At 61.8% G+C, this 25012-nt stretch overlaps 1 protein-coding gene across 4 annotated transcripts in view; it reads right to left on the reverse strand.

The window, feature by feature from the left end:
* The window catches only part of BAIAP2 (BAR/IMD domain containing adaptor protein 2), an 80883-nt gene that overhangs the window by 12031 nt on the left and 43840 nt on the right, over positions 1-25012 (reverse strand). For all 4 annotated transcript variants that reach the window (XM_030828283.1, XM_030828281.1, XM_030828282.1 and 1 more), the window contains exons 4-9: positions 19789-19850; positions 18940-19011; positions 18128-18265; positions 4251-4403; positions 668-889; positions 285-486 (exon numbers count right to left, since the gene is read on the reverse strand). In XM_030828283.1, the coding sequence (XP_030684143.1) occupies positions 285-486; positions 668-889; positions 4251-4403; positions 18128-18265; positions 18940-19011; positions 19789-19850 (849 nt within the window). The remainder of the gene's footprint in view (positions 1-284; positions 487-667; positions 890-4250; positions 4404-18127; positions 18266-18939; positions 19012-19788; positions 19851-25012) is intronic.

The raw sequence follows: 25012 nt of genomic DNA on the forward strand, positions 1-25012 counted from the left end.
GGCTAAGCTCCCTGGAGCAGCAGCTGCCTGCTCCCAAGTGGCTCCCGCCTGCATGGGCCTAACCCTGTACCCCACTCATGCCCCCACTGAGCACCAGAGGCTTGACAGGAGGGAGCTGGATGCTGGGCAGGCACACGTGTGTACCACATGCATGTAGGCACACATGGTCACACACTTGTGAGCCTCAGGGTCTCCCAGGCCCCTATTCAGGGGTGTGACATGACTGTAGGGTCTGGGGAGGCACGTCCAGGGACCCCAGCCCAACACCCCAGCGGAGCCCTTACTGGTGGCATAGCTGTTTTTTGGGGTCACGCTCTTGCGCACGGGGAGTGTGTTGGAGTAGGAGTCACTGAGCTTGCTCTGAGACTGCGGAGGAGACAGGGATTTGGGCTGGGCAGCCTTGCGGTCAGCCCACGGGCTGTAGTCCTCGCTGTCTGGGCCTGCGACGCCGTTCATGATGGGTGTGCTCTCCTGGGCAGACATCCGCTGCAGGGAAGGGGGCAGAGCAGGCTGTTGCTGGAGCCCACCCCGGGCAAGGCCAGGGGGAAACAAAACCCTCCACCCCCTTAGCAGGGGCCCTTGGGCTCTGCACCCTGGCCGCCCCCCACCCTGACAACAAGCTGCCCTCCCACCCACACCCGTGAAGCTTTCCAGAGGCCAGACTCACCCCCACAAACGGTGCCAGCTCAGGGGGCACCGGCAGGGGCTTGGCCCCCGGAATGGGGTCCGAAATGACCAGGTTGGACTTGGAGGCCGACAGGGTGCTAGGGAGGGTGGCGCCATTGCTGGCCACCTGCTGCATCAGCTGCACGGCGCGCTCCGGGATCTTGCTGGGGTCGGCACAGGCCTGTTGCCACAGCGGCAGCTTCTGCGCCAGCAGTTCCTTGCCCTGAAGTGGAGGAAGCAGGAAGGGAGGGGTCATAGCTGGCTCAAGCTCCTGGAGCCGGGCACAGCCCTGAGGGCCCTCCCTGAGCACCCACTGGGACTGGAGGCTGCCCTTCACCAGGCAGTGCCTCTCAGAGAGACAGGCCACCCATGAGCCTCTGACCCCAACCCACAGAAAGGGCTGCTGGAAAGGGGCCTGGGATGCGACCACAAGCCGTGCAGTCGGGGGACCTCCAGGGATGAGAGCAAACCCAGGCCCAACCCCGGTGGGGCCCATCAGGGCCTGGAGGAAGGAGGAATGGACAGGGGTGCACAAGGTGAAACGCCGGTGAGCAAACCCCAAAGTGCTAGGAAAGCGTCCTGGGTGGCCGGGGGAGAGGGCAGTGCTGCCCAATGGGGGTCAGGCCTGGCTGCTGAGGGCAGGAAGGCAGCCCCGTCAGATATACTGAGGCACACTGCTCCATCCACTGCCCTTGGGCCCAAAAGCCTGCTCTCCCTCGGGCATACTCTGCGGCCTGCTGGGCACAGACCAGCTGAGCACAGCGGGGACAGAGGAGGAGGAAGCCACAGGCATGGAGAAAGGTGCTGGGATTGGGGGCCAGCCACGCCTAGGTCCTGGGAGCTAATGAAGTAGCCCCTGCCCCTCCTGGCCACTTGGCCTAAGCAGGCTGCAGGGCCTGGATTCCCGGGACCCCCAGACCCTTAAGCCATGGGCCAGAACTGCTGTGTCTCTGGCACCTCTGGGGGCCTTCTCCGGCTTTCACTGCTCCCCCCACTCATCCCCGTTCCCTTCTACACGTGGCTGGGCACCCACGTTGGGGACCACGGAGGGTGCCCAGAAGGACGACAGCCCTTTTGAGCAAGTCCTCCCCACGTCACCCCCACCCCTCTGCTGCTGGCTTAGACCAGGGGTCAGCAAACCACAGCCCGAGGGCTGGCCGCCTGTTTTGTAAACAAAGTTTTATTGGAACACAGCTGTGCATCTATTTGTGAATCATTCATTCCTGGCTGCCCTCACATTTGCAGTAACAGAGCTGGAAACTGCATGGCCCACAGAGCCAAAAGCACAAACTTTGTGGCCATTTAGAACGTCTGCCGAGCCCTGACTTAGATCAGTGGTAGAGGAGTGAGTCTTGGGTGGCGCGGAGAGGCCAGCAGGGACCAGGACTAGGGGAGATGGCCGGGGGACACCGACCTCACAATAGCACGGCCCTGACGCAGCGGCCACAAGCCAGCGTCACACCCCCACCCTGAGAGCCCCAAGGGAGGCCCAAACCCAAGCACCGGGGAGCTACTACGAACTGCCCTGGGAGGAGGCTGCCCTCACACCCAGGCCCCCAGCCCAGAGGCTTGTCCAAGTGGGTCTGTGGGACACGGGCCTCTTCCACACACGCCCGGGGGCCCACGAGCCCAGGACCTCAGCTGTTGCCACCGCACAGGCACATCCTGCAACCCCTCCTGGGAGACAACGGCACCTGTGGCAAGCAGCCCAGCTTCCCCGCCCTCCACCCCTGCAGGCAGCACCCCAGCCACTGACAGCCCCGCTCTTGCTCCCTGGCCCTGTCACGGGGCCTGGCCCCCGCCAGAGGGCGAAGATGCCCGTCACTGTCCTGGGTCTAGCAGGTGGGAGGCCTGTGCTCCACAGCGCTCCCTGCCTGGCAGCTAGGGCAGCACAGCCTGTCACCTGTGAGTCCTCCAGTGGCGAGGTTGCCTCCAGGGGTCACAGGTGCTGCTGCTGTCCTTGCCTGCACCTGCCCACAGCGCCCAGCAGGCCCAGGCCGGCAGGAGGGGCCTCTCCAGGGAGGGAAGAGCACTTGTCTCCTGGCTGTCCCCAGGCTGTGAGGACTGGAGCACTGGTTCCATATCACGTGTGTGTGTGTGTGTGTGTGTGTGCGCACGCACACACACATACATGAGTGTGGTGGGTGGGGGGAACAAATGTCAAGGTATAACCCATGGATTCCTGGGACTCTTCATTTTAGAAAGACATGACCAGGTCCTCCCCGGTGGGCTTGGCTCCTGAACTACATCTTCTAAACTCTTGAAATGTTCCAGAATGTTCCAGGGGACACATCTGACCCCATCCCAACTCCTACTCCTGGACTATGGGTGAACAGGGGCCTGCTGGCCCTGCCTGTTCCCTGTGGGGAGTCTGGCCTCTGGGCCTTGCCTGCTCTGGGGGCTAAGTCAGCCTCCTAGGAGCTAGCTCCAGCGAGCTCACATGGGGGCTCAGGACATCCGTGGAGGGGGCTGCTGCAGCCCATCCCTGAGGAGCTCGCTCCTGCTTCAGCAGGGCCAGGCTTGGTCCTGGGACATGGCGGATCCCAGGGCGGGATTCCCCGACAAGGAACGACCAGGCTGGGGATGCCGGGAACACAGGGCCGCAGGCCTGTGCCGGGGGGCGCCTAGCGGGAAACACAGGGCCAAGAGTCTACCGGCCCAAGGAGGGGCCCTCAACAGACGACGGGCAGAGGGGTCTCTCAGAGGTCACGAGGGCAGCAGCATGTGGCCACCACCCAAGGCCCCACCTGGGACCCCAGTGGCTCAGGGGTGCAGGCAGAGGTGGTAGAGGCGCAGGTCACCAAGAGCCTGGGAGCCAGGGGAGGACCCTGTGACCAGGTGTGAGTCCCAGGGAGGCCCCTCTGGAGCAGCGTGGGAGGGACTGGGGGGCTACCTGAGAGCCAGGCAGGGTCCCTGGCTGCCCAGGAAGCAAAGAGATAGGGCAGGTTCGGGTTGGGTGAGGGGTGGCAGGTCCACGTAGGACAGCCGAGCTGTGGCAGCTGCTGGACCTAGGACCGGTGTCACGGTTGTCCTGGGTGGCCTAGGGGCCCAGTGGCACAGTGGTCTTGGGGGGCTGGGGACCCAGGCTTGGGGCTGGGAGTCCTCAGCACCTCGGGCGAGCACAGCCATGAGACCAGAGGCTGTACCCCAGGACTGTGGATAGAGGGGCCACAGGAGGAGCAAGTGAAGACACAGAGGCCACCCACCAGGCGCCCCACCGGGACTCCTGCACCCAGCACGGAGCATGACCATCCCCTGCCTGGCGTCAGCCTGCACCTCCCCAGGACATGGCTGTGGCAGAAGAGCCAAGAACATTCTAGAAGAATGTTCTAGAAGGCCTTGAAAGCCCATCAGACTCTCCCTGGTTGCAGGTGGCAATTTCTAATGCGAGTCTTCAAAATGCCTGCACCCTGTGACCTGGTAATTCTCCTAGAACTTCATCCCCAAGAAAACCCGAAATAAACGAGAGTTCGAGCCTGGACACTGCCCCGGTGTGTTCACGGGGCTGGGGCTGGGGCAGGGGCCTGGGTCATCTCTGCCAGCGAGGCCCAGCGCCGGCACAGCGCAGCCCCCAGCTGCCTCACCTTGGAGTGGTAGGCCGCGGAGTTCTTGGCCACGGCGCACTGCTTCTCCACCAGGAAGCAGAAACGCCTGCGCTCCTCTGTCAGTGCGGTCTTGTAGCCATCGGACACGTAATTCTCCAGCTCGCCCTGCTTGTTGCTGATGGCGTCGATGTACTGTGGAGGGAAAGGGAGAAAGGCTCAGCCAGCGGCGGAAGGACGCCTGTCAGGACCGGTTTGGGGAAGCCCCACGGACTCAGTCAAAGGACATGTCTCATTCGTGCAGAGCAGCTGGAAACAAAACAGCATCTGTGGCCACTCAGGAGACAACCGCGCCCCCAGGAGGCTTCAGCTGCCCTGGGACCACTCAGGAGACGCCCGATGGCCACATCCCCGGAAGGCTTCACTGCCCCAGGACCACTCTTGGTGAGTGGAGGGTGCTGCCTCCAGCGGGATGCTCTGGCAGGGGGCCGGCCTCATCTCCTCAGGGCTCCCGCTGTGGGGTGGGGTCGTGTGCACCTCCCTGTGGCCAAGGCACAGAAGCCTGGGTGTGGATACACCCCAGCTCCATGGGCCCCAGGACAGCTTCTTGGTCTTCCCCTATTGCCTGGAGAACTCTCACGTGTGCCTCTGCCTCCAGGGCCCCTCCATCTCAGCCATCTCAGCCCCAGCATGAAAGGCAGGAGAGCTGGAGTCGAGGACACTGGCCAAGGACCCCAGCGAAGCCCTCTCCTGCAGAGGGGACTCCAGGTGCATGTCATCTCCTCTCCCACCCGGCTTGGGCTCTGAATGACCAGGAGCAGGACGCTAAGACATCTAGCCGACCGGTTTCTGGATGAGTGCACACCAAGGGAGAACGTGAGAAGGAAGTAAGTTCACGGGGAGGATCAGACAAGAGGTCACTGAACGGAGACTAGGAGCCCAGAAAGCAAGACCAGCGTCCACGGGGACAGCAAGGTCAGATCCACAGGCCACGCCTTTCGGAACAGGGTGTGCCCAGGTGAGGGGCCAGCACAGAACCAGGAATGAGGAGTGGGCCTGATTGCTGCCCTTCCACCTTGGAGCTGCTCGAGTGCCCACCTGGGTGTCCCCGTTGGATAGGGGGACACGGAGAATGCATCCCGGACAAACGCGGAAGCTTTGGAAACCCCCTCAGCCCTGGCAGGTGCTCTTGGGCACAGGAAAGACAGGTAGTCAAGTCAGACCCTAGAACCAGGGGCAGCCAACAGGCGGTCCCCACCCTGACCCGGCGGTCAGCCCCTCTGCAGCCCTTGCAGCTGTGGCCCTGGCTCTCACCATGGTGGCTGTCAGGTCTTGGCCACTCTGTGCTTCTTGGTGGACACACAGTCCTCCCAGAAAGGGTTCCAGCCAAAACGACAGAAACTCCACCAGCCAAAATGATTTCTCCAAAAGGAAAACTGAGTCTCAACCTGATAGAACCTCCAGATCCAGCTACTGATTCTGAACACACCAGGACGGGGGGTACCAGAGCTTCAGTTTGGGAAGATGGAAAGTTCTGGAGATGGATGGTGATGATCGCACAACCACATGAATGCACTAATGCCGCTGAACTGTGCACTTAAAAATAGTTACCGTGGTCAACTGTATTAGTTACGTGTATTTTATCACAATTTAAAAAACTCTTTAAAAGAAGTAGTGCAAGCAAAACCAGACCAAGAGACGATAGCTGAGCCCAGGCCTCTCCAACGTGAGCCTCAGGAGGAAACTGGAGAGGGGGAGTTTGGGGGAGAGAGTGGGGAAGAAGCTGAGGGCGGCCGCTGCCTCCCAGGCCCCGGACCGTGCTCCCATCCTGGGCAGAGGCGCCTCCCAGCCCGCCCATGGGTACAGGGCTTGCTGTATGACTCACCTGGCCAACAGGGCTGTGCGTGGAAGTGACAGGCCCAAACCCCAGGGCTCTCTGCCTCTGTCCCTCCGGGAGAAGCATGCCTCCCCATCCCCCGCCGGCCCCTCCATGACCCCAGCTGGCGGATCATGTGCCTGAGGTCTGGGGCAGCGCGTGACACCACAGCCCTATGGCACAGATGACACCCGGCACCCGGGGTTCCCGATTCCAGAACCCCAGCCCGACAGTGGGAGGGCTCGACTGGGACCCTGGATGTCAAGCACTCTCTGGTTTTGTAGGCTGGAAACTTTCCGTCCCAAAACGCTGAGGCTGTGGGTGGCTGGTGAGGGCGAGGGAGGAGCACCCAAGGCACAGACCCTGTCCCCAGGGACACCCCCAGGCCCCTCCTGGGTGGCCGCAGGGGGCTAGCTGCTTTAGCAGGGAGCCAGCTTCTCCTCTGCCAGGAAGGTCTTCCCAGCTCTCCTCTGTCTCACCTCTCCTCCTGTGCCTACCTGCCTTCGGCTGAGCCCCTACCGGCCTAAGGCAGACCCTCCACAGCAGGACTCAGACCCCCTGTCCACCAGGATCGCCCGTCAAGGAGTGGTCAGTTCAGAATCGGCTCTTAAGAAGATGCGGCCTCCGCAAGGGGGCGGCCTCCCCCGCCTGACTCAGCCTCTCGGCCGCCCCGCCTACAGCTCTGACTCAGTGTGGGTGGGCAGCGCCGGGCCGGGTGGGTGGCGGGGAGGGGAGCAGAGCAGCCTGTTCCCTCGCTGCCTACCCCCGCAAGCCTCCACTACAGGGGTGAGAACCAGCCTGGTGGGTGTGGGTCAGTCCCAGCGCTACCACCGGCTCTGCCTGCTGGCCAGTGTGAGCAGACCATGCTGTCCCCAAGACCAGAGCCTGCCCAGCCACATCCCCCAACACGGAGCCTGGAGCTCCCCTGGCCCTTGCAGCTCACCTTGCTTTCCCACACTAAACCCCACCTGCCCCTCAAAACAATGGGCTTGCTACTCCTATCCCCAATAGGCCTTGACCCTCCAGAGGTGCTGCAGGGCCTGGCCACAGGGTCACCCAAAGGGGACCTGAGATGGCATTTGGGAAGTGAGAAGTTTGATCACAGGTGAGAGGCCCTGCAAGGCAGCCTTAAGCAGACTTTCCAGCAAGCTCTGCTCCACGCTGAGGCCTCTGCCGCCAACCCCTCCTCTCCTTTCTCCTTCTCCTCCTCCTCCTCCGCTTTCTCCTCCTCCGCTTTCTCCTCCTCCGCTTTCTCCTCCTCCTCCTCCGCTTTCTCCTCCTCCTCCTCCTCCTCCTCCGCTTTCTCCTCCTCCTCCGCTTTCTCCTCCTCCTCCGCTTTCTCCTCCTCCTCCGCTTTCTCCTCCTCCTCCGCTTTCTCCTCCTCCTCCTCCGCTTTCTCCTCCTCCTCCGCTTTCCTCCTCCTCCGCTTTCTCCTCCTCCTCCGCTTTCTCCTCCTCCTCCGCTTTCTCCTCCTCCTCCTCCGCTTTCTCCTCCTCCTCCTCCGCTTTCTCCTCCTCCTCCTCCGCTTTCTCCTCCTCCTCCTCCGCTTTCTCCTCCTCCTCCTCCGCTTTCTCCTCCTCCTCCTCCGCTTTCTCCTCCTCCTCCTCCGCTTTCTCCTCCTCCTCCTCCGCTTTCTCCTCCTCCTCCTCCGCTTTCTCCTCCTCCTCCTCCTCCACTTTCTCCTCCTCCTCCTCCTCCACTTTCTCCTCCTCCTCCACAGCTGGCGCACGAAGTACTTTTCCTCTGGTTACGCAACATGCACCTACCAGGGCTTCCTGCTCCTGCTCCTGCTCCCAAGAACCTCCAGTAACCTCTGAAGCTCCTTCTCCAGGAAGGGGCGGAGTGGGGCAGCCAGATTCGGGGGTACCCTGGGGCCTGGGTAGGGCATGATGGCCGTGGCCAGGACGCCACGCTGCAGCCATGGAGGAGGACACCTGAGCCTGCTGTGCTCCAGCCTCAGCCTGGCTGCTGGACTCTTTTCCCGACCTTCAAGATCAAAGGGACTGGGTGGGGAGGGCGGGCTCCGTGAAACAGGTGGGCTTGTGCACAGAGGGGCCTGGAGATGAGCACCCACCCATGCCCCTGCAACACCACTCAGAGCAACACCCAGGCCTGTTCCAAGGCTGCCTGCAGGGTCCTGCCCGCTCCTCCAGGGAATGCCAGGGCTGGAGTGCGCCTCCAGGTTCTGAGTGGCCTGTGATGGAGATGCCTGCTTTGGACCCCGACCTCATGCACAGGAGAGCTATTTGATGCCCAGAACCCCTTAAGTGGGGCAGCCTCAGGAATATATGTGAGGTTCCATGGAGAAACTCCCAACGCACCCCATCATGAGGATTCTGTGCCCTCCCTGGGGACTTTTCTAGCGGTGGCCGGCCCAGAGAGCATGGTGGGCAGAGAGCTCAGGGCCAGAGAGCACTCAGCAGGAGATCCGACGCCCGGCAAAAGAAACTGAGGCACTGAGAGAAGGCAGGCCCGGGGGGCTGCCCAGAGCCACGGCCTCCACGCGGGTTGCTGTCTAAACAGGACTCGGGGGAAGAGAAGGTGCTGCTTGGAGCGGTCACCCCAGGACAGCAGCGTAAACTAGGCTGCAGGGCCCCCTGGGTCTCCTCACCCTGAGAACGGCACCTTCCAAACTGAGGCCCCAGGAGCCGCTCCGGCTGCCCACCCTACAGGCGGTTTCTGGGTTTCCAGGCTACAGTACTTTCTCACGCTCATGCTCGGTCCCCCGGGGGAGAGTACAGCCAGGGCCACTGGCCTCATTAGCCGGGTACGGCAGCCTCCCTGGCCGGAGAGAGAGTTGGTGTTTTATTTTTAAGGCTTCCACTTACTCAAAGGAGCCCCGTAAATGGCTGGGAGTGGCACACAGGTCACAAGAGAAACCCACGGGAAGTCGGGGGAGAGACAGAAAGTACGGCTGCACGGTGCTCTGGCGGGGCCCCTCCAAATCCTGGGGACAGGGAGGAGCGATGTTCCCAGAGCTGCAAGACAGCTCCCGAGGGACATCCTGAGGGACAGGAGGAGCTGACACCTCCTGCCTCGGAGCCCCCACATGAGCATCCAGCTATGGCGGAGCCTGAGTCAGCGCGTGACATGCGGCTGCCACTCTGTCTAGGAACGACAGCTACCTCTCCTCACCTCCTTTTCCAGGACACTAACTCCTCATACAGAGAGGCCACGACAGTGCAGGGCAGATCCTGGAAATCTAGGCCAGGCAGGAGCTTCACCACACAAGGGGCCGGTGCGGGGACGGGGAGGAGAGGAGGTGGCAGCCAGCGCTGCAGGGCCCGGCCAACTCTGACCTGCTGTTGGACGGGGATGACCTATATGGGGCACATCCGAGCTGTGTGGAAAGTGCAGAGGACAGAGCACGGTCTGGTCTGCACCTCCAACCTGGCAGCCGGCCATTACAACGGCCCTGAGCCTGCCCCATGGGCAGGCAGTCCCAGCGGCTGGCTCCCTCCAGTCCCCGCCCGCCGCTGAGCCACCGGCTGCGTGCTTAGCTGGGTGCCATGGTGACAGCACTATGGAAACACCCAGCTGAAAGCATTTAAGACCCACAAAACGCTCCCACTTAGTCACCCTGGGCTGAACAGCCCCGTGATCAGAGAAGACAAAAGTGATCAGAACACATCTCTCCTCTCCACAGCATGCAGTGACTCAGAGTGGGGGAGGGGCATTCCAGAAAAAACCAAGGCGGCTTTGGTTTACCTCATCCGCCAAGGCTGCTGCAGCTTTCCCACGTTCCTTAAAAATTGCATGCGGCGCCCCCAGGTCCCCTGCAGCATATGAATGAGAACGTAATTCTTGGCCTTCAGCTGTCACCATGGGTAACACTTACTCGAAAGGATGCAGCTGCGGACCGGTCAGCTGTGGTGTGTGGGGTGAGAATCAGGTGCCCCAAGTAGCACATGGTCACTGGCCACCTGCAGGCTGCAGCCAGTGGCTGCTCCAAAACCCACTGACCAGGCCTCCTAGGCTGATGGGCACAGTACCCAGGCAGAGGAGGGAGGGCGGCGTGGCAGGTGGTTAAGGAGACGGGAGGACCCTTAAATCTCAGGCTGAACACACGTGCTCTGCGCAAGACCCGGGCTGGGCTGAGCAGAGGGTGAGCCGCACCCTCTGGCCCCAGTGGCAGGTGGAAGAGCTGGTCATTCCACTCCCCGAGGAAGGCATTACAGGAAGATCCTCAGGAAGGGAACAGTGCCACTTTGGCAGGATCAGGGATCCATGAGCCCTGTGGGTCCCCATTTTCCTGGGAAAAAGGCCCAGAGCTTTCAGCAGATTGGCAAGGGGTGCCCAGGAACAACAGGTCCCAACAGACCCACAGCTTGGTACTGGGATGGACAGTCTGGTGAGCACATGCCCGCGGGCACAGGAGACAGCAGGCTGCTTCTGTCCACACTGGTGGGCTAGACGCACAAACAGGCTGGAGGACCGCAGACCAAGCTGTCCCCAAGACCCAGCAAAGGGGTGGCCAGATACAGGAGAAGTGGGGGCTAAGATGCCCGAGTGGCCCAGCCCTGAGGCTTGGGGAAGCAGAGTGCCCGACCCCTGGCTGCCCCGGCCCCGGGGACACTGAGGGTCCCTGTGGATGCAGAAGGCCTGAGAGGGCTCCGTGGCTCCTGGCTCCTCACGCTCCTGCTTTTCCTGGTGAGGACCCCTCAGTGATGTTACTCCAGAGAAACAGCGCCACACGGCTGTCCTCACGGGGGGGCTGTCCACAGACAGCCTTTGGCCTGAAGAGCTTTGCGAAAACGAGGATGGGCTTCACCTCCCCTGCACGTCGCCAGACTCCACTCTGGCGATCACTGGCCCTGCTATTACCTTCTCTGAAGATCTGAACGAGGGTGCTTTGTCTCTGCTGTGTTAATTATACACCCCTTTAAATAGCACGCATCTCTCCCCTTTCTCAGACCTCAATCCAGGCTATAGGCCTGGCACACCCAGAGACAGGGGGCAGTCGGAGGGGGGATCCTGGGGGCACCAATGCCCCCCACTGGCCTCCTGCATTACAGTGAGCAGAGCACCAGTGCCGCTTCCCAGGACCCCCACGATGATCCTGCGGGTGCCACAGAGCCCCCATGGTCTCTGGGAGGCAGTATCCCCAGGAATGCAGGGCCATCTCTCCCTCCTCACTCACGACCGGCCAGCGAGGGCTGCACCTGCCTCACCTGCCTCCTCCATCATCTCAGAAAGGGAACAGGGGAAGGTGACCCAGCAGAAATCCTGGCTCTCCTTGTAGCCCCGGGCATCTCTGTACAGAAAAGCCCCAGGAGGTGGTGAGTGGACAGGGCAGCGCTGCCTCCCTCTGCAGCAGCAGTTTCAGGCCGTTGAGGAAGCCTCCAGAGCTGGCTGAGCAGGGTCGTCCCAGGGCCAGCAGGTCAAGCCCATGCCCAGTGCGATTCTGAGCAGGGGCCTGGCCTGCCCCACACCACTCCCAGCCTGAGCACCGACTTTTGAGGCCCCAACACTGCTCGGGTCTCGGCTGCCCCATCCTCAGTGCACACGGGTTAGGAAGGACAAGTTGCATCCAGTGGGCTGGGGCTCCCTCCCCACACTCAGGTCCTCGTGCCCACAGCCCAGCCCAGGCAGTGGGTGGGCCACTCCCCTCCCACCCTGGGTTAAAGATGCAGGATGGGGCATGTGGACACGTCCCCTGGGCCCTGCTCCCTGCCCCCGAGGGGTGGGCACAGGCTGGGCTCTGCTCTCGGCCCCATTCCGGGCCCTGTGGACACGGCCACACCCTGCTGTTCTAAGGAGGAGCTGGACCAGGCTGTGACCACGCCCGGCAGACACACTGATAAACCCACAGAGAAGGTGTCCTCTGCCCCAGTGTGTCCACCATGCCTCGTGTGGTGTGGAGAATATTCCCTCCACGCGGATAGGCACGTCTGTCAGCATCTGGCCCAGCAAACGTGACAATGACCACAGTCCTGGGGAGTGAAGGTGCCGCTGCCCAAGGCTGCCAGGGCGGTGCTCCAGGCCGTGCCCCCTTACATAAAGCTCTCCCGTCCTAGTTAACAAAACGCCCCAAATGCTTCCTAACTCCAGTGCCCTGACCTATAACTAAAATTACTTCTTTTCATGGAAATCCCAAAACACCATCTCAATTACAAGCAGTTCCTGAACAACGGGAGGCCCCCCGGCCCAGCCCCGCTCAAGGGCACCCTGGCAGGCAGGCAGAGAAACCCACTCTGCCTGCCTCTCTGGGGCAGGGCCTGGCCAACCTCAAGCCCACCCCTCCCTGCAGCCCCACCTCTGCCCCCAGGGCCTGTGTGGTGTATCCCTGGTTCAGCTCAGGCTGCAGGCCTGGCCACTGCCACATGATGAGTCTGGCAGTGCGCATCGGGGGCCTCGGCCTCATGGGCACCCTGGAGCATAAAGCTGCCCCTCACACGTGCCGTGGGCCCAGCCTTGCTGCCCGGCAGCCTCACAGCTCCCAGGAGCCTGGCGCTCCACACACATGCAGCTCAGGTGGGGTGCAGCTGGCGCCAGGTTTCTGAGCCCACCAGGGACCCCAGCAATCACTTCGAGACACCCAGCTCTTGGGTCGCCAAGGGAACCCACATCTGACAATGACACAGCACACTACACCCCCAAAGACCAGAGTCAGGCACCAGCCACCACCTCCCCTTCATCAGTGGCAGCTGAGGTGGGGGGCCCTGTGGACGGGGGCGCCCGTCCAGCCCACGGAGCTCCCTAAACAGCCTCCACCCACATGTACTGCCCACTCGGCTGCACCACCGGCCAGGCCCCGGCCAGCTCTAGGCTGCCAGGTGAGGGACATGCAGGGCCAGAGACCCCGGGGGCACTAAAGAGTCTCCAAGGGAAAGGCCTCTGTGGCAGGGGCAGCTTGGGAACCGCAGGGAGGCCTCTGCTTCTCTCTACACACACCCCTGGCTTGACACTGGCTTCAGGCCACCCTTCCATGGGGTCACTTCCACTTCCAGCAGTCCAGCTGCCCCCTCCTGCCCGCTCAAGAAAGCAGCCCCAGGAGCCCGAATGGGCCAGACTCCTGCCCCGCACCCCAACGGCGTGTGGACACATCTGCCTCTCTCAGGGTCTTCAGGACAGGGGACAACTGCTACGGTCGCCAGTGACCCCACAGGGCACACACTGGAGGCAGCTGGAAGAGCTGGGGGCAGACAGGTCCAGGGACCGAGGCAGGGATCTCCAGGGTGGCACCATGAACTATACTCTCTGGGTAGACACCCCCGGGCTGCCCCCAGCGTGGGGTGCAGCTACTGGGCTGGTTGGTCTGTAGAACAGCTGGGAAGCAACCAACTGCTTTAGGAATGGAGAGGCCAGTGAAGAGGCCTCTACTTCCCCCAAGAGTACTTCCAACAGGCTCTTTCCCTGAGACCACCAGGACCCTCGCTGACATCCTAGGCCCCAGGACAGTAGCCCCTGGAAGGCAAGCTAGGAGTGAGGGACAGCTAGGAGGCCTGTGGGGTGGGGTGGGTGGGGTGGGGCGGGGCCACATAAGTGGGGGTGGGGTGCACTGGAGGGGCGGGGCCTCCTGCACCAAGAGGTGGGTCCACACAAGTGGGGGTGGGTCCACATGAATGAGGGCGGGGTAGAGTACACTGGAGGGGCGGGGCTGCACATGAGTAGGTGGGGCCAGCCAGCCCAGTTCCCCAGCCCAGGGTGCTTCCTCTCTTCAGAAGTGGAGAGGACATGCAAAAGCTGGGCCCCCAGCGGCCACACCCTAAAGTAGAAGTCCGACAGAGCCCGCTGGCCAGGTTTGCAAAGGCAATGGGAACCAGCAGGAACAGCCCTGGGTGGCAAGGGGCCTGGAGCAGTGGGGCCAGCAGCACATCCCAGCCAGACAGCCCGGCACTCACCCCAGGACTCACCCCAGGATGGTGGCCGCAGCCTCCCCGCAGCTGGGGGGGCATACACAGCCACATACCAAGTGCCCCACCCCCTCAAACTCAGATGTGGGGCTGGGGATGCTGACGGCTCCCAGGCCTGGCCTCCTGGCCTTCCAGGCCACTGAGGAGCAGAAAGCACACCGGGGTGTGGCTCCCTCTATTTCCCACCCCAAAATGTTGTTTTGAAATCACTTAGCACTTACTAGTTATCCACTGCCTGACCAGCTTGTGCTTGGGACCAAGTGGGAGCAGGAGAAATGAGACCTAGCCCTAGAGGGAACTTGGTGACTTGGGAAAAATCACAAAAATAAAACACCTGTGTGATTAAGAGTTGCAGCCCCGTCTCCCGTTAACAGAGGAAGGAGGTGGATGGGGAGGAGCAGAGGCGGAGGTCGGTCCAGGAGAGCCCCCACGCAGGCACTGTGAGAAGGTTGACATCAGCTTGCCCTGGCCCCACAGCCCTTCCCGTCAGTGCTCAGAAGAGGGAGAAAGGCAGGACATTCCCCCTCACAAATGGGGAAACTGAGGCTCAGAGAAGCTCTGGGGCTTGCTGTGGCTACGTGACCCATAAGGGACACAGCCGGATCCACGCCTAAGCCTGACACCAGGGCCTTGAGGCTGTGCCCAGGTGGGGACAGGCCAGCCTGGGGCCACCCACAGGTCCCCTGGTGAGTGGGAAGGAGCAGCTGCAAGTTCTGGAGAAAGGAGGCTGCTCAGCCAGGGCTGGGGAGCCACAGCAGGGCCCCTGGGACCTGGGAAGAAAGACCAGCACCACACATCTCCCAGGAGGGGCCCTGGGAGGCCAGGAAGATGAGGCTCGCCAAGCGTCTCTGTACCGGGTGGCAGAGGCCTTTCCAAGGGGGCCACTGGGCCACCCTCACCTCACACCCACTGCAACCTCCATCTACCATGCGCTTCGGGGCCCTGCCTGCCCTCCCCGCCCACATGGCCCCTGCCCAGACCCACTCACAGGTGCTGGGGGGCGGGGGGCATTTGCATCGGCAACTCGCAGCCACAGATGGGAATGCTGCCCTCATTCCTGACCCTGCCGGGCTCCTGGTTCTGGCCCAGCAGGACGCAGACAGCCTGGAAGGCCACGACCCCCTCCCCCTCCCCTTGCCCAGGCCTGTCCTCCTGCGGACGAGGGGGGCTTCGTGATGACTGTGGCAGCCGTTGGGTGTCCCCCACCTGAGAAACAGGTGCTATGGCTTACTCCCAAAACTGGGTCACCTGGCTTACCATGAAAGGGCACTCAAGGGGCCCCAGGGTGAGCCCAGCCACCAGCCACCTTAGTTCTGTTGTCAAATGTTTCGCAGTCAGCGCCTGGGGCACCCACTGGCGGCCCCTTGCCCAGACCATGGGCCACAGTGCTGAGGCAGGGCCGAGGCCCCTCGAGTCACTGCCAGGTCCAGCCCCCTGTGGCTGCGAATCAGGTGACCCTCGGGCCAGTCAACGCAAGGTCCACTGAGGCACTGGAGGTGGCTTGCAGCCCCCATGAGAACAGAAGGGACCTGCCTCCAGGGCCCCTGAGGCACCAACATGGTCCCCCAACAGACCCCAAGTGCCAGGACATGCAGCAAACAAACAGACCAGCCATCAGCAAGGAGAAGGTCCTCCAAAACCCCTGTGCAGGACTGGCTTGAGGAACTGGCTGCGCACACACAGCCTTGGAATTAAATCCCACCACCCGGGGCCCACGGCAGAGCAATGTGGAGGGCAGGCGGAGGCCAGGTGTGTGGTCAGGGCCCTCTTGCAGAGGCCTGGCAGTGGGATGCAGGGCACCTGGAAACCAGGGAGCTGGTACAGCAGGGCCAGAATGACTGTGTGGGGGCCTCAGGCTTCTGGCTCCAGCCTGCAAGGAGGGACGGGGAGTGGCTCTGAGAGTCCCCAGCCTCTGCCTCTGCCTGGCCCTATGCTACCCCTGCCACCATCTCCAGCTCCCAGCGAGCTCAGCCGCAGGGCAGTACCGGCTGTGCCAGGGAGACGGCCCCGGCCCTGAGCAGGATGGAGCCTCCAGTACCCACACGATGGAACATGGTTTAGCCATGAAAAGGAAGAAAGGCTGACCCCTGACAGTAAGAGGGGAGGAGGCTGGTGCAGGCTACGGCACGATGAGCCCCGAGAACCCTCTGCGCCACGTGAGCCACCAGGCACCAAAGGCCGGACACTGTGGGATTCCAGCTACGCAGAATGTCCAGAACAGCGAGTCTGGAGGCCAATGCAGCGGTGACTGATGGGCAGGGGCCCAGGAGTGACTGCTGATTGGAAAATGCTCTAAAACGGCCTGAGTGATGGATGCACAGCTGCAACCAGTCATAACCACTGGACTGTGCCCGTGAAATGGTGAACTGCTGGTGATGTGCATTATATCTCAATAAGGCTGTTAGCAAAAACCCACAGAGCCTTGAGGGGAGAAGGGAGCTCAAGCTCCTGGACCCCCAGCAGGCAGCTGAGCCCTCAGTGAGCTGGCCTCAGTATCCCCATCCCCAGAACACCAAGCGGGGGACGTTCCCAGGAAAGTCCCCTCTAAGACAAGCTCTCATACCTGGCCCGGGTGCTCAGGGCTGGCTCACACCTGCACTGCCCTGGCCTGCTCGGAGGCAGCTATGGCCCTCCAGGCCACAGGGGCACCGTCCGCTGCTTGTCTTCAGAAAGCAAAGTAGCACAACATTCCACGGTGGGAAGAAAAAGAAAAATAGACACAGTGTCTACCAACATATACCTATTTCTCCTCCTCAACTCCCTATGCCCACTGCTCAGGTTCTGTTCACAGAAACAGCTCGAGGACGGCTCGCTGCGGCAGCCTCAGGCAGGAATGCTAAGGCCACCATGACGGGCCCATCATAGAAAGACCCATGATCGCAGCTTACCCGGAGTGCAAAACGGAAAGGATCAAAAGACCCATCACAGCTTACCTGGAGTGAAAAACATGATGAAAACGAAGGCTGGGGACATGCGAAGAGGTGGCTGGAGAGGGCAGGGCACCCTAGAGAACAGCCTGAGTTGCGTCCCTGCAACCGTGCACCAAGCATGCCTGAGTGGGAGGCTGCAAACAGCAGCGGGCACCTGAGGGACTCCCAGCTCCCCCATATGGCTGTTCCCACAGACTCTCACTTATTCTTCTCATCCGTCCCTGGCCTAGTCCCGTCCTCTCCTTTGGGACCAATCCTGCTCCACCGGGCGACCCCACACTGTAAATCTTCCGGCTTGGTCTGCAGAGTATAGGCAGACCTGCTTGGCTTCCCTGCAGTTAACCAGGGAGTGGGGCACAGGCTCTGAGCAGGAAAAGGCCTCTCAGTCCCAAGGCGAGGCCACAGCCACTCAAGAGCACCCACATCCGGCACCAAGGAGACGGTGGCGCACACACACGCAGACACATGCACACGGGCAGGCGTGTGTGGGGCTTGCCAAGGCTTGAAAACCTGACTGCCAGCAGGAAGGGTGCGGCCTGGAGGCCCGGCTTCACCCACAGCCACACCTTGCCCACCCCAGGGTGCAGCCCAGAAGCTTCTACCTGGGTGACTGGCCAGGGGTTTTCCTGATGTTTCCTTTACATACGACTGGGCATCTTGTTTTGTGTTTCATTCTCTTCTGTATCACTATGACCCCAGCAAGTGGGCGAGGGGTTTCTGGATCCGGCCTATGTCAGGTTCTGGTGTACACACATCAGGCCACGCCTGTCATTGGCCAGGCCATCTTAAATCCTAGCCCACGCAGCACGCAGCACCGGTGATGCTGGCGGGACGGTCAGAGAAACACCAAAGCCACTCCCTCGAGGAACCTGAAGTACCACCTGCCCTTGAGTGGCCAGCCCTGCAGGTGGAGGCCACGACCGCTTAGAGGAACAGACTGGGACCTGACTGCTGGGCAGGGATCGGGAGAACAGAGGTGGGAGGACTCCATTTGGGTTTCTGCTCCTTCAGCCAAGAACCTTTCAGTGACCCTGGGAGGCTGCAGAGAGCAGGACAGAGCCCCATAGGTGGAGCCGACCGTCCGCCAGCCTGAGGGCGTCGGGCCCACAGCTCCCGAGGTCTACCAGGGGCACACAGCCTGCCTCTGTCTGATCGCACCTGGGGGGCTGCTGTCCACTCCCTGTGTACGAGGGGGGCCGAGGGGTGAGCAGTCCCAAGGTGGCGGGAGAGGCACCACAGTGGAGGTGGTGGGCCTACCTGCAGCTCCTTGTCCGAGTACTTCTGAGGATTCTTGCTGCCCTGGCTCTTCTTCCGAAGCTTCTTCAGCTCAGCCTGACACTTGTCCAGGGCGTCGCCTTTGCTCCTTTGCTCAGTCTGGTATTTCTTCAGCGCAGCCTGAGATTCAAACAATAAAACACAAAACCGAGGCCCATGAGCCCAACGCAACGGGGTCCCCTTGGCAGCCCTGCCACTCCCTTCCTGGCTCGCTCTCTGGCTGTGCACGCTCAGCTGCAAATCAGAGTTGGGGAGAGTGCAACCGAAGCCTCAGCCCGACCCCACCCAACCCCATGACAGCTCTCCGGTCCCCCGAGATGAAAATCAGACTTGGAAAAAGTGGCCGAAGCCCACCCCTCCCGCCCACCACTGAGAGCCAGAGATGACCCTCAAACCCTCAAGCAGTGCCTCAGCCCCGAGCCTTCTTGCCAGTGGACAGGAGTGGCAGTGGGGCAGGACGGGCCAAGAGCCCAGGGAACTGCAGAGGCCAGAGAATGAGCTCCTGCACTCCCGGGCAGCAGAGTCAGGCACCAGCTTCACTGCAAGTGGCCAAAGCTGGGGCATGGAACCGGGCACGTGGGGCGTCAGAGGCAACCAGTTCACCCACAGGTTGCATGTGGGGCACACCAGGGGCACTCGGTCCCAAATGGACAATAAAGTCAGAGCTGGGGCCCATGTGGATGGGGAGCTCGGGGAAGTGGGAAGCCTTTAGGCCGAGGGAAGGAATGGCAGGCGTTCGGGAGAGCTGGAGCCCAGGCATAGGGCCCCCGCAGGCACGGCCAGGGTGCACTTACACTCAGATACCTGGAGTCCAGCTCCACCTTCTGCTCCAGCTGCGTGAGCAGCTCGTTGTGAAAAGACTTCAGCTGGACATGGAGAGAAAACACATCAGCTGTCAGCTCCAACACATGGACCCGGAACAGGAGGTGGGGCAGGGCTAGAGCGGATGGTCATGAGACACCAGGTGTCCTGGCTGTGCAGGAGGAGCCCCCTCCCCGATTGATGAGCTGTGGCCCTGCATGGCCGGGTGCACCCTCTGGAGCCAGGGGGTGAGTGCTGAACAGGAGTCTGGAACGTCGGACAATCTTGCCTCCAACAGCCACAAGGGCTCCGCTTCCCACAAGGGAAACAAACGGCCATCCCCTCCTTCCTCTGCTGTCCCATGCTGGGGACCACTGCGACACAGGCTGAGAGGTCGCAGGGCCCATGGGCCTGAACTGACACCAGGGTCGGACCCCCAGCTTTAGACAGGATGCTGCAAACCAGCCGCCAGCAACGTGCTCTGGTTGTGTGGGGTCTGCCTCTGCCTACAGTCGGAGAGGCCAGGGGACGTCTGCCTTGCGGCCTTGTGAACCGCAGGAGTGGGGTCTGGCTGGAGCTGCGATCCGGACTCTCCCTGGAGCCCAGCGTGTCGTGGCTGGCCGTTGCGGCCAGTGAAGCATGCGGCCCCGGTCTGGCCTGTGCCCTTTTCTCCGACGTCCTCCTTCGAGTGTGACTTGTGTCCTGAGCCAGGGTCCCTCCCTGCCTCTGAGTGTGGCTGGACAACTCGGACTATTCCCAAGTGGACACACGGCCAAGGTGTGGCGCCAGCTCTCCCATCGCGCCTGCCCCTCCTCGCAGGGCCACGCTGGGGATGGACTCACCATTTCTTCCAGCTGATTCTGGATCTGCCTGTGGACTTCAGCCATCTGGAAGAGAACATCTCCTGGGAAGCAGAACAGCAGAAGGAAGGGGTGGGAGTCAGGTGCTCGCAGTCACCACCGTCATCCCACTCTGGGCTGACAGCCACCCAGGGAAGCCCTGTGACCACAGGCAGCAGGGCCCCAGGGGTGTCAGGGCCAGAAGGGAGGGCGGAGAGGGGACACCAAGAGGAAACAGAAAATTCTAGAATGAGAAGGGACTCCAGACCTCAAATGCACAGCACGCCTGGCATCTTTGGGAGGGAACTTGAGTCTCTGCAAAGGCAAGAGACAGGAAGAGCCCGTGTGTGCCTCACCCCAGGCGTGACAGTGAGTGACAGTGAGCGCAAACGTGCGTCTTCATACGCATCCGACTCTCATTCGCAGAGACCCAAGAGCTCCGAAACTCCTACCTCAGGCCAGGCGGATGGTCTGCTGACCCCACACCACAGCGCACAAACCTCCTCCGGGGGACACCCGTGGGCACGCGCGGGGCACAGGCCTCTCTGACTCCAAGATGCCTCACTACCCAGGCTGCAGACCCATAGCACCTCTGAGCCCTTCACCCAACATCTCTGCTTTGAGCCCCAGAGGAGTGTGGTGGTCTGAGGAGGCCTGGCCCCATGGGATCGGATCATCAGGCAGCCACCTGGTGCACGCAGGCCTGGGCTCACCTTGCCATCGCTGAGGGCCCTGGGGACACACGGGCAGAACTTGGGGACAGTGATGTCTCCTCGGCCCATGTGCAAAATGCAGATTAAGAAATCAAAATCGTGGCAGCACAGGGTAAGCGGTCAGAGGCCTTTTGCAGCCTGGACATCAACAAGACCCAGCTCAAGTCCACCTGCAGGGGGGCAGCCCCAGGGGCGCAGGTGTCTGGGCCACCCTGATGTGGGTCTGAGCCCCCCACTCTATAAGGGCCTCACCACACTGCTGCATCCCCACCCGCTTCCACCAAAGACGGGGGCACAGAGAGAGGAGCTGAGGGGCCGAGGCCTCGAAGACAGGAGCACGGCCCACTTCCTTTTCACCCAGATGTTTCCCACCTTCCTCTGCCAAAGCTCCCGCGGAGCTGTGATCCCATTTGAGACGTGACCACCAAGGCCAGCAGGCGTGACCACACCACCAGCCCAGGGGGCTGGCTAGCCGTCCCCAGAAGCCCCCACAGAGTGCGGCCAACCTGGGTTCCAGGACCCAGCCCTGACACTCATCAGCAGAGCCCGAGACCCACCCCCATGAGCACCACATGGGACAGGAGCATGCCACAGCCCCTCAGGGCTGTCCTCCTGCCAACCCCGGAGTTGGTACGAAAGACCCAGCCCTGCGGAAAATGGCTCCATTTCCTTGTCTGCAGAGGAGGGGCTGGAACTGGGTGGTCTAGCCTCCGTACTCCTTTGATGGACAAATATTTGCTGAGCTACCGTTTCCAGTGCCAGGCACTGACCACGTGCTGCAGACACAAACAGAGCAGGAGGGCCGTCCCTGCTGCCAAAGGGTCACTCTCGAGTGATCCCTGTCCCTCCCTGAAGGGCTGCCTGAAGCAGGACTTTCCTCCTCTGCTCACGGCCAGGCCACTGCCGGTCCCACGCCCCAGAGGGTCCTCTCGCTCCAGCGAGCAGAGCCCCGACTAGGATCCCCCAGTGCCCAACAAGGTCAGCCAGAAACCAGAGCAAGGCCCCCGGCGACACGCAGGAAGCCCTAACTGGGTGACGCTGCCTCCCAGGACCACAGCTGGGCTGGCCTTGGGTCACTTCCCCTCCCCAAAGCACAGCTGAGTCTGGGAGAGGAAGCCTCTCCGGGTCCTCTTGCCCTTCCAGGAGCTGCGGGGTTCTTCTCACCATGACCACAGACCCTCTGAGCACTGATCAGGGCCAGGTGCTTCACAGATGTACCTCCCTTTAATCAGCACAACCCACAAGGCCGCCCAGATGAGCAGACAGAGTAGGCCACGTCAGCGGCTGGTGAGTGACCGCAAAGCCAGGGCCCAACTGCCTGTGCCAGCCTCCACTTCACAGCCACACCCTCCTCCCAGGTCAGCACACACGGGGCTGCCTCTCGAGCTGCCCCAGGAATCTCAGGCACCTCCTGGCCACCCAAACTCCCAAGTCATTCCCGCCCTCATGCTGGCAACTGCCGGGCCTGTTCCCAAAGCCAAACGCTCTGTGTCAGGGGCACAGATTCCTGTGGAGGGAGGAGAAGAAAGGGATTCGTGCACCCCTGAGGGGGCCCAGAGGTGACAGTCACCTGGCTCCTGTGACACATGTCCCGCTAAAAGTAGTGCTGGGCCTGGCTGCTTCTCCAGAGAACAGTGCGCAGGGCTGGCAGGACCCCATCCACCGTAGGGCAGGGGTGGGGGATGCACAGAGCCCCGGGCTTGGCTTCCCTTTCTGGGAAGATACGGAAGGCCTGCCTGGCACACAGTTGCTCACCCTCCGCGTGCGAAGATGACGCACCTGGGCCTGGCCACCGTGAAGAGGGGTTCAGCGTGAGGAAAGCAGCCCCTGCAGACCCTGGGGAGGCATCATGTATGTGTGCGGGCATGAGCACGTGTGCGCGTGCATGTCTACCTATGTGAGTGGCACGCACAAGCGTGAACAGTACACAGGTGTGCTTATGCCGGTGAGCATGTGTGTGTGGCTGTGTGTGCCTGGCCATGACCCAAGTCTCCCTCCACTCTCACAGCCGCCCTGGATGCCGCTACCTGCTCTGGCCACAACCATGGGGCTCACGGGGACCACGGCTGGGTCATGCTGGGTCAGTCTCCAGGACCACGCTGGCCCCGGGGCCAGGAGGGAGCAGGAGAGGCAGACACAGACCCCAGAGCCCAGGCCCTGCCACACACAAATCATCTACGAAGCACCCTGGCACACCCAGTACCTCCACGGACGCCGGCCCCAGCCCTAGCCCAGGGTCCTGCCTCTGCCTGGAAGTCACTCACTGACTCCAACCATGGGTGGGACTGCCTGGTGCCCGCTGTGTAGCCCTGTGGAGTGGGGCAGGGCCCAGCGATGGCCCCCCGGGGCTGCACTGCGGTCAGGAGGGAGCTGGCACCACTGTGGTGGCCTCTCACAGTCGGGATGAAGTCGAGACCTCTGGGGATCAGCGGCAAACCACACAGACGGGTGGGGTGGGGGCAAGTCTAAGGTTTACCAGCCTCGGCAGGAGAGGACGTGGGCCCTACCTCAGGCTCACTCGACCCAGGGTTCAAGGTGCACAGGGAAGGGGGCAAGGACAAAAGGGGACAGAATTTGGTGTAAAGGAGCCTGGCTGAAGGGAAGCCACTTGGACGTGAGCAGGCGCTGCCCAGGGTAGGAGAGGAGACGGGAGCACGGCCGGCAGCACAGACCCTACGAGAGAGGGAACCGCAGCTAGGGCTGGCACAGGCCCACGGCCACATGGCTCCTCCACCATCCACTCTGGGTGGCCAGAATGCTGCCGGCCTGGCAGGACACCATCCTGCGAGCCGAGAACAGCAGACGCAGGAAGCCTCAGGCGGGGACAGACTGCCCCGAGCTCAGGAGCAGAATCAGGAAGCCTGAGACGGTGGGAGCCCGGGGGAGGCAGCTCCAGGGCTCCTCATGATTCTCGGCTTTCTTTGGCGTCCTATAAATTCCCAGGATGGACGCCACGACCTCTGAGCTCAGGAAGCCGCCAGGGAACTGTCCTGCGGTTTTCATGGTGTTCCGGTGACTAAGGATCCTGGATCCACCTCCCAGCTCTCGGGCCCCTTGGACATTGGGAACTGGCTTCAGCTGAGTTGGGGTGGCAGGTGACAACAGGCACGAGGTCTGGCCTGAGAGTAGGAACTCACCCAAGCCTGTGCCCCGGCCAGTACTCCCTCAGCCCTGAGTGTCCACACACACCCAGCCTTCTCGAGGTCACCGGCCCCCTATCCTGGGGTGGGGGCCAGCAAGTTCACAAAGAGGTGAAGCAAAAGGCCCGAGACAACTCAGCTGAACTCTGCAGGGCTCTTGCCATATTCTATTTTGTTTTATTTTTTGAGATGGGGTCTCACTCTGTCACCCGGGCTGGTCTCTAACTCCTAGGTTTGTGTGATACTCCCGCCTCAGCCTCCCGAGTAGCTGGGATCAAAGGCATGCAGCACCGTGCCTGGCTCTCGCCACATTCTGCAGCCCCAAATTATAAGTTAACGTCAAGACTACATAACAAGCACATGTTCCCTTAAAAGGCTACACACAATGGATTCAAGAGGAACACGTGGAAGACAACATCGAGCAGCAAATCCTTTTTTTTTTTTATTTTTTATTTTTTGAGATGGAGTCTCACTCTGTCGCCAGGTTGGAGTGCAGTGGCGCCATCTCGGCTCACTGCAAGCTCCGCCTCCCAGGTTCAAGCGATTCTCCTGCCTCAGCCTCCCGAGTAGCTGGGATTACAGGTGCATGCCACCACACCCACCTAATTTTTGTATTTTTAGTAGAGACGGGGTTTCACCATATTGGCCAGGCTGGTCTTGAACTCCTGACCTCGTGATCCGCCCACCTTGGCCTCCCAAAGTGCTGGGATTATAGGCGTGAGCCACCATGCCCAGCAGCAAATCCTTTTAAAAAGGGACTGCTGAATCCAAAAAGAAAGAGTATATGGAGCTTCTCAGGGGGTTCTGGCCAGGTGACAGTCATCACCACCCGCCCGTGCGGCTGCGACACTCAAATGTGCACCCCAGCATCCCCGCCAGCCCGGGCCGCCAGCCCGGGCCCCCAGCCCCACACTGTGCGGCTGGCGCGCACGCAGGGGAGGTCCAGGCAAAGCTGCACAGACCAGGCGTGTGCCCGCCCTGAGCTTCGAGCGGCGGCTGCACAGAATCATCCCACGCGTTGAATTTTTAAACTGCATCTTACAAGCAGCTGCAGGAAACCACGTGGGCATGGAGTGTGAATGTGTCCGGCCACCAGCGCTTAACCCCCAGGGTGCCGCAGGCGCCCCAGCCGGAAGTATGAGTGTGTGCAGCCGCCCGCGCTTAACCCCCGGGGTGCCAGCTGGAGGGACGGTGCACGTGGAGCACCAGGCCCCTAGGGAATGCCAAGACCCTAAGATCAGCAGTGAGAGGCACCGGTAGGGGCAGTGAGTTCCGCTGAGCAACTAAGTCTTGTCCGTGGTTCCCTGTGTCCTTCAGAGGTCTGAAGACGGAGTATCGAGGGCTCCAGAGCTGTTGAGAGCCTCCCTTGGGGTG

This window comes from Nomascus leucogenys, chromosome 14 (genome assembly GCF_006542625.1).
Source record: "Nomascus leucogenys isolate Asia chromosome 14, Asia_NLE_v1, whole genome shotgun sequence".
NCBI classification, from domain to species: domain Eukaryota; kingdom Metazoa; phylum Chordata; class Mammalia; order Primates; family Hylobatidae; genus Nomascus; species Nomascus leucogenys.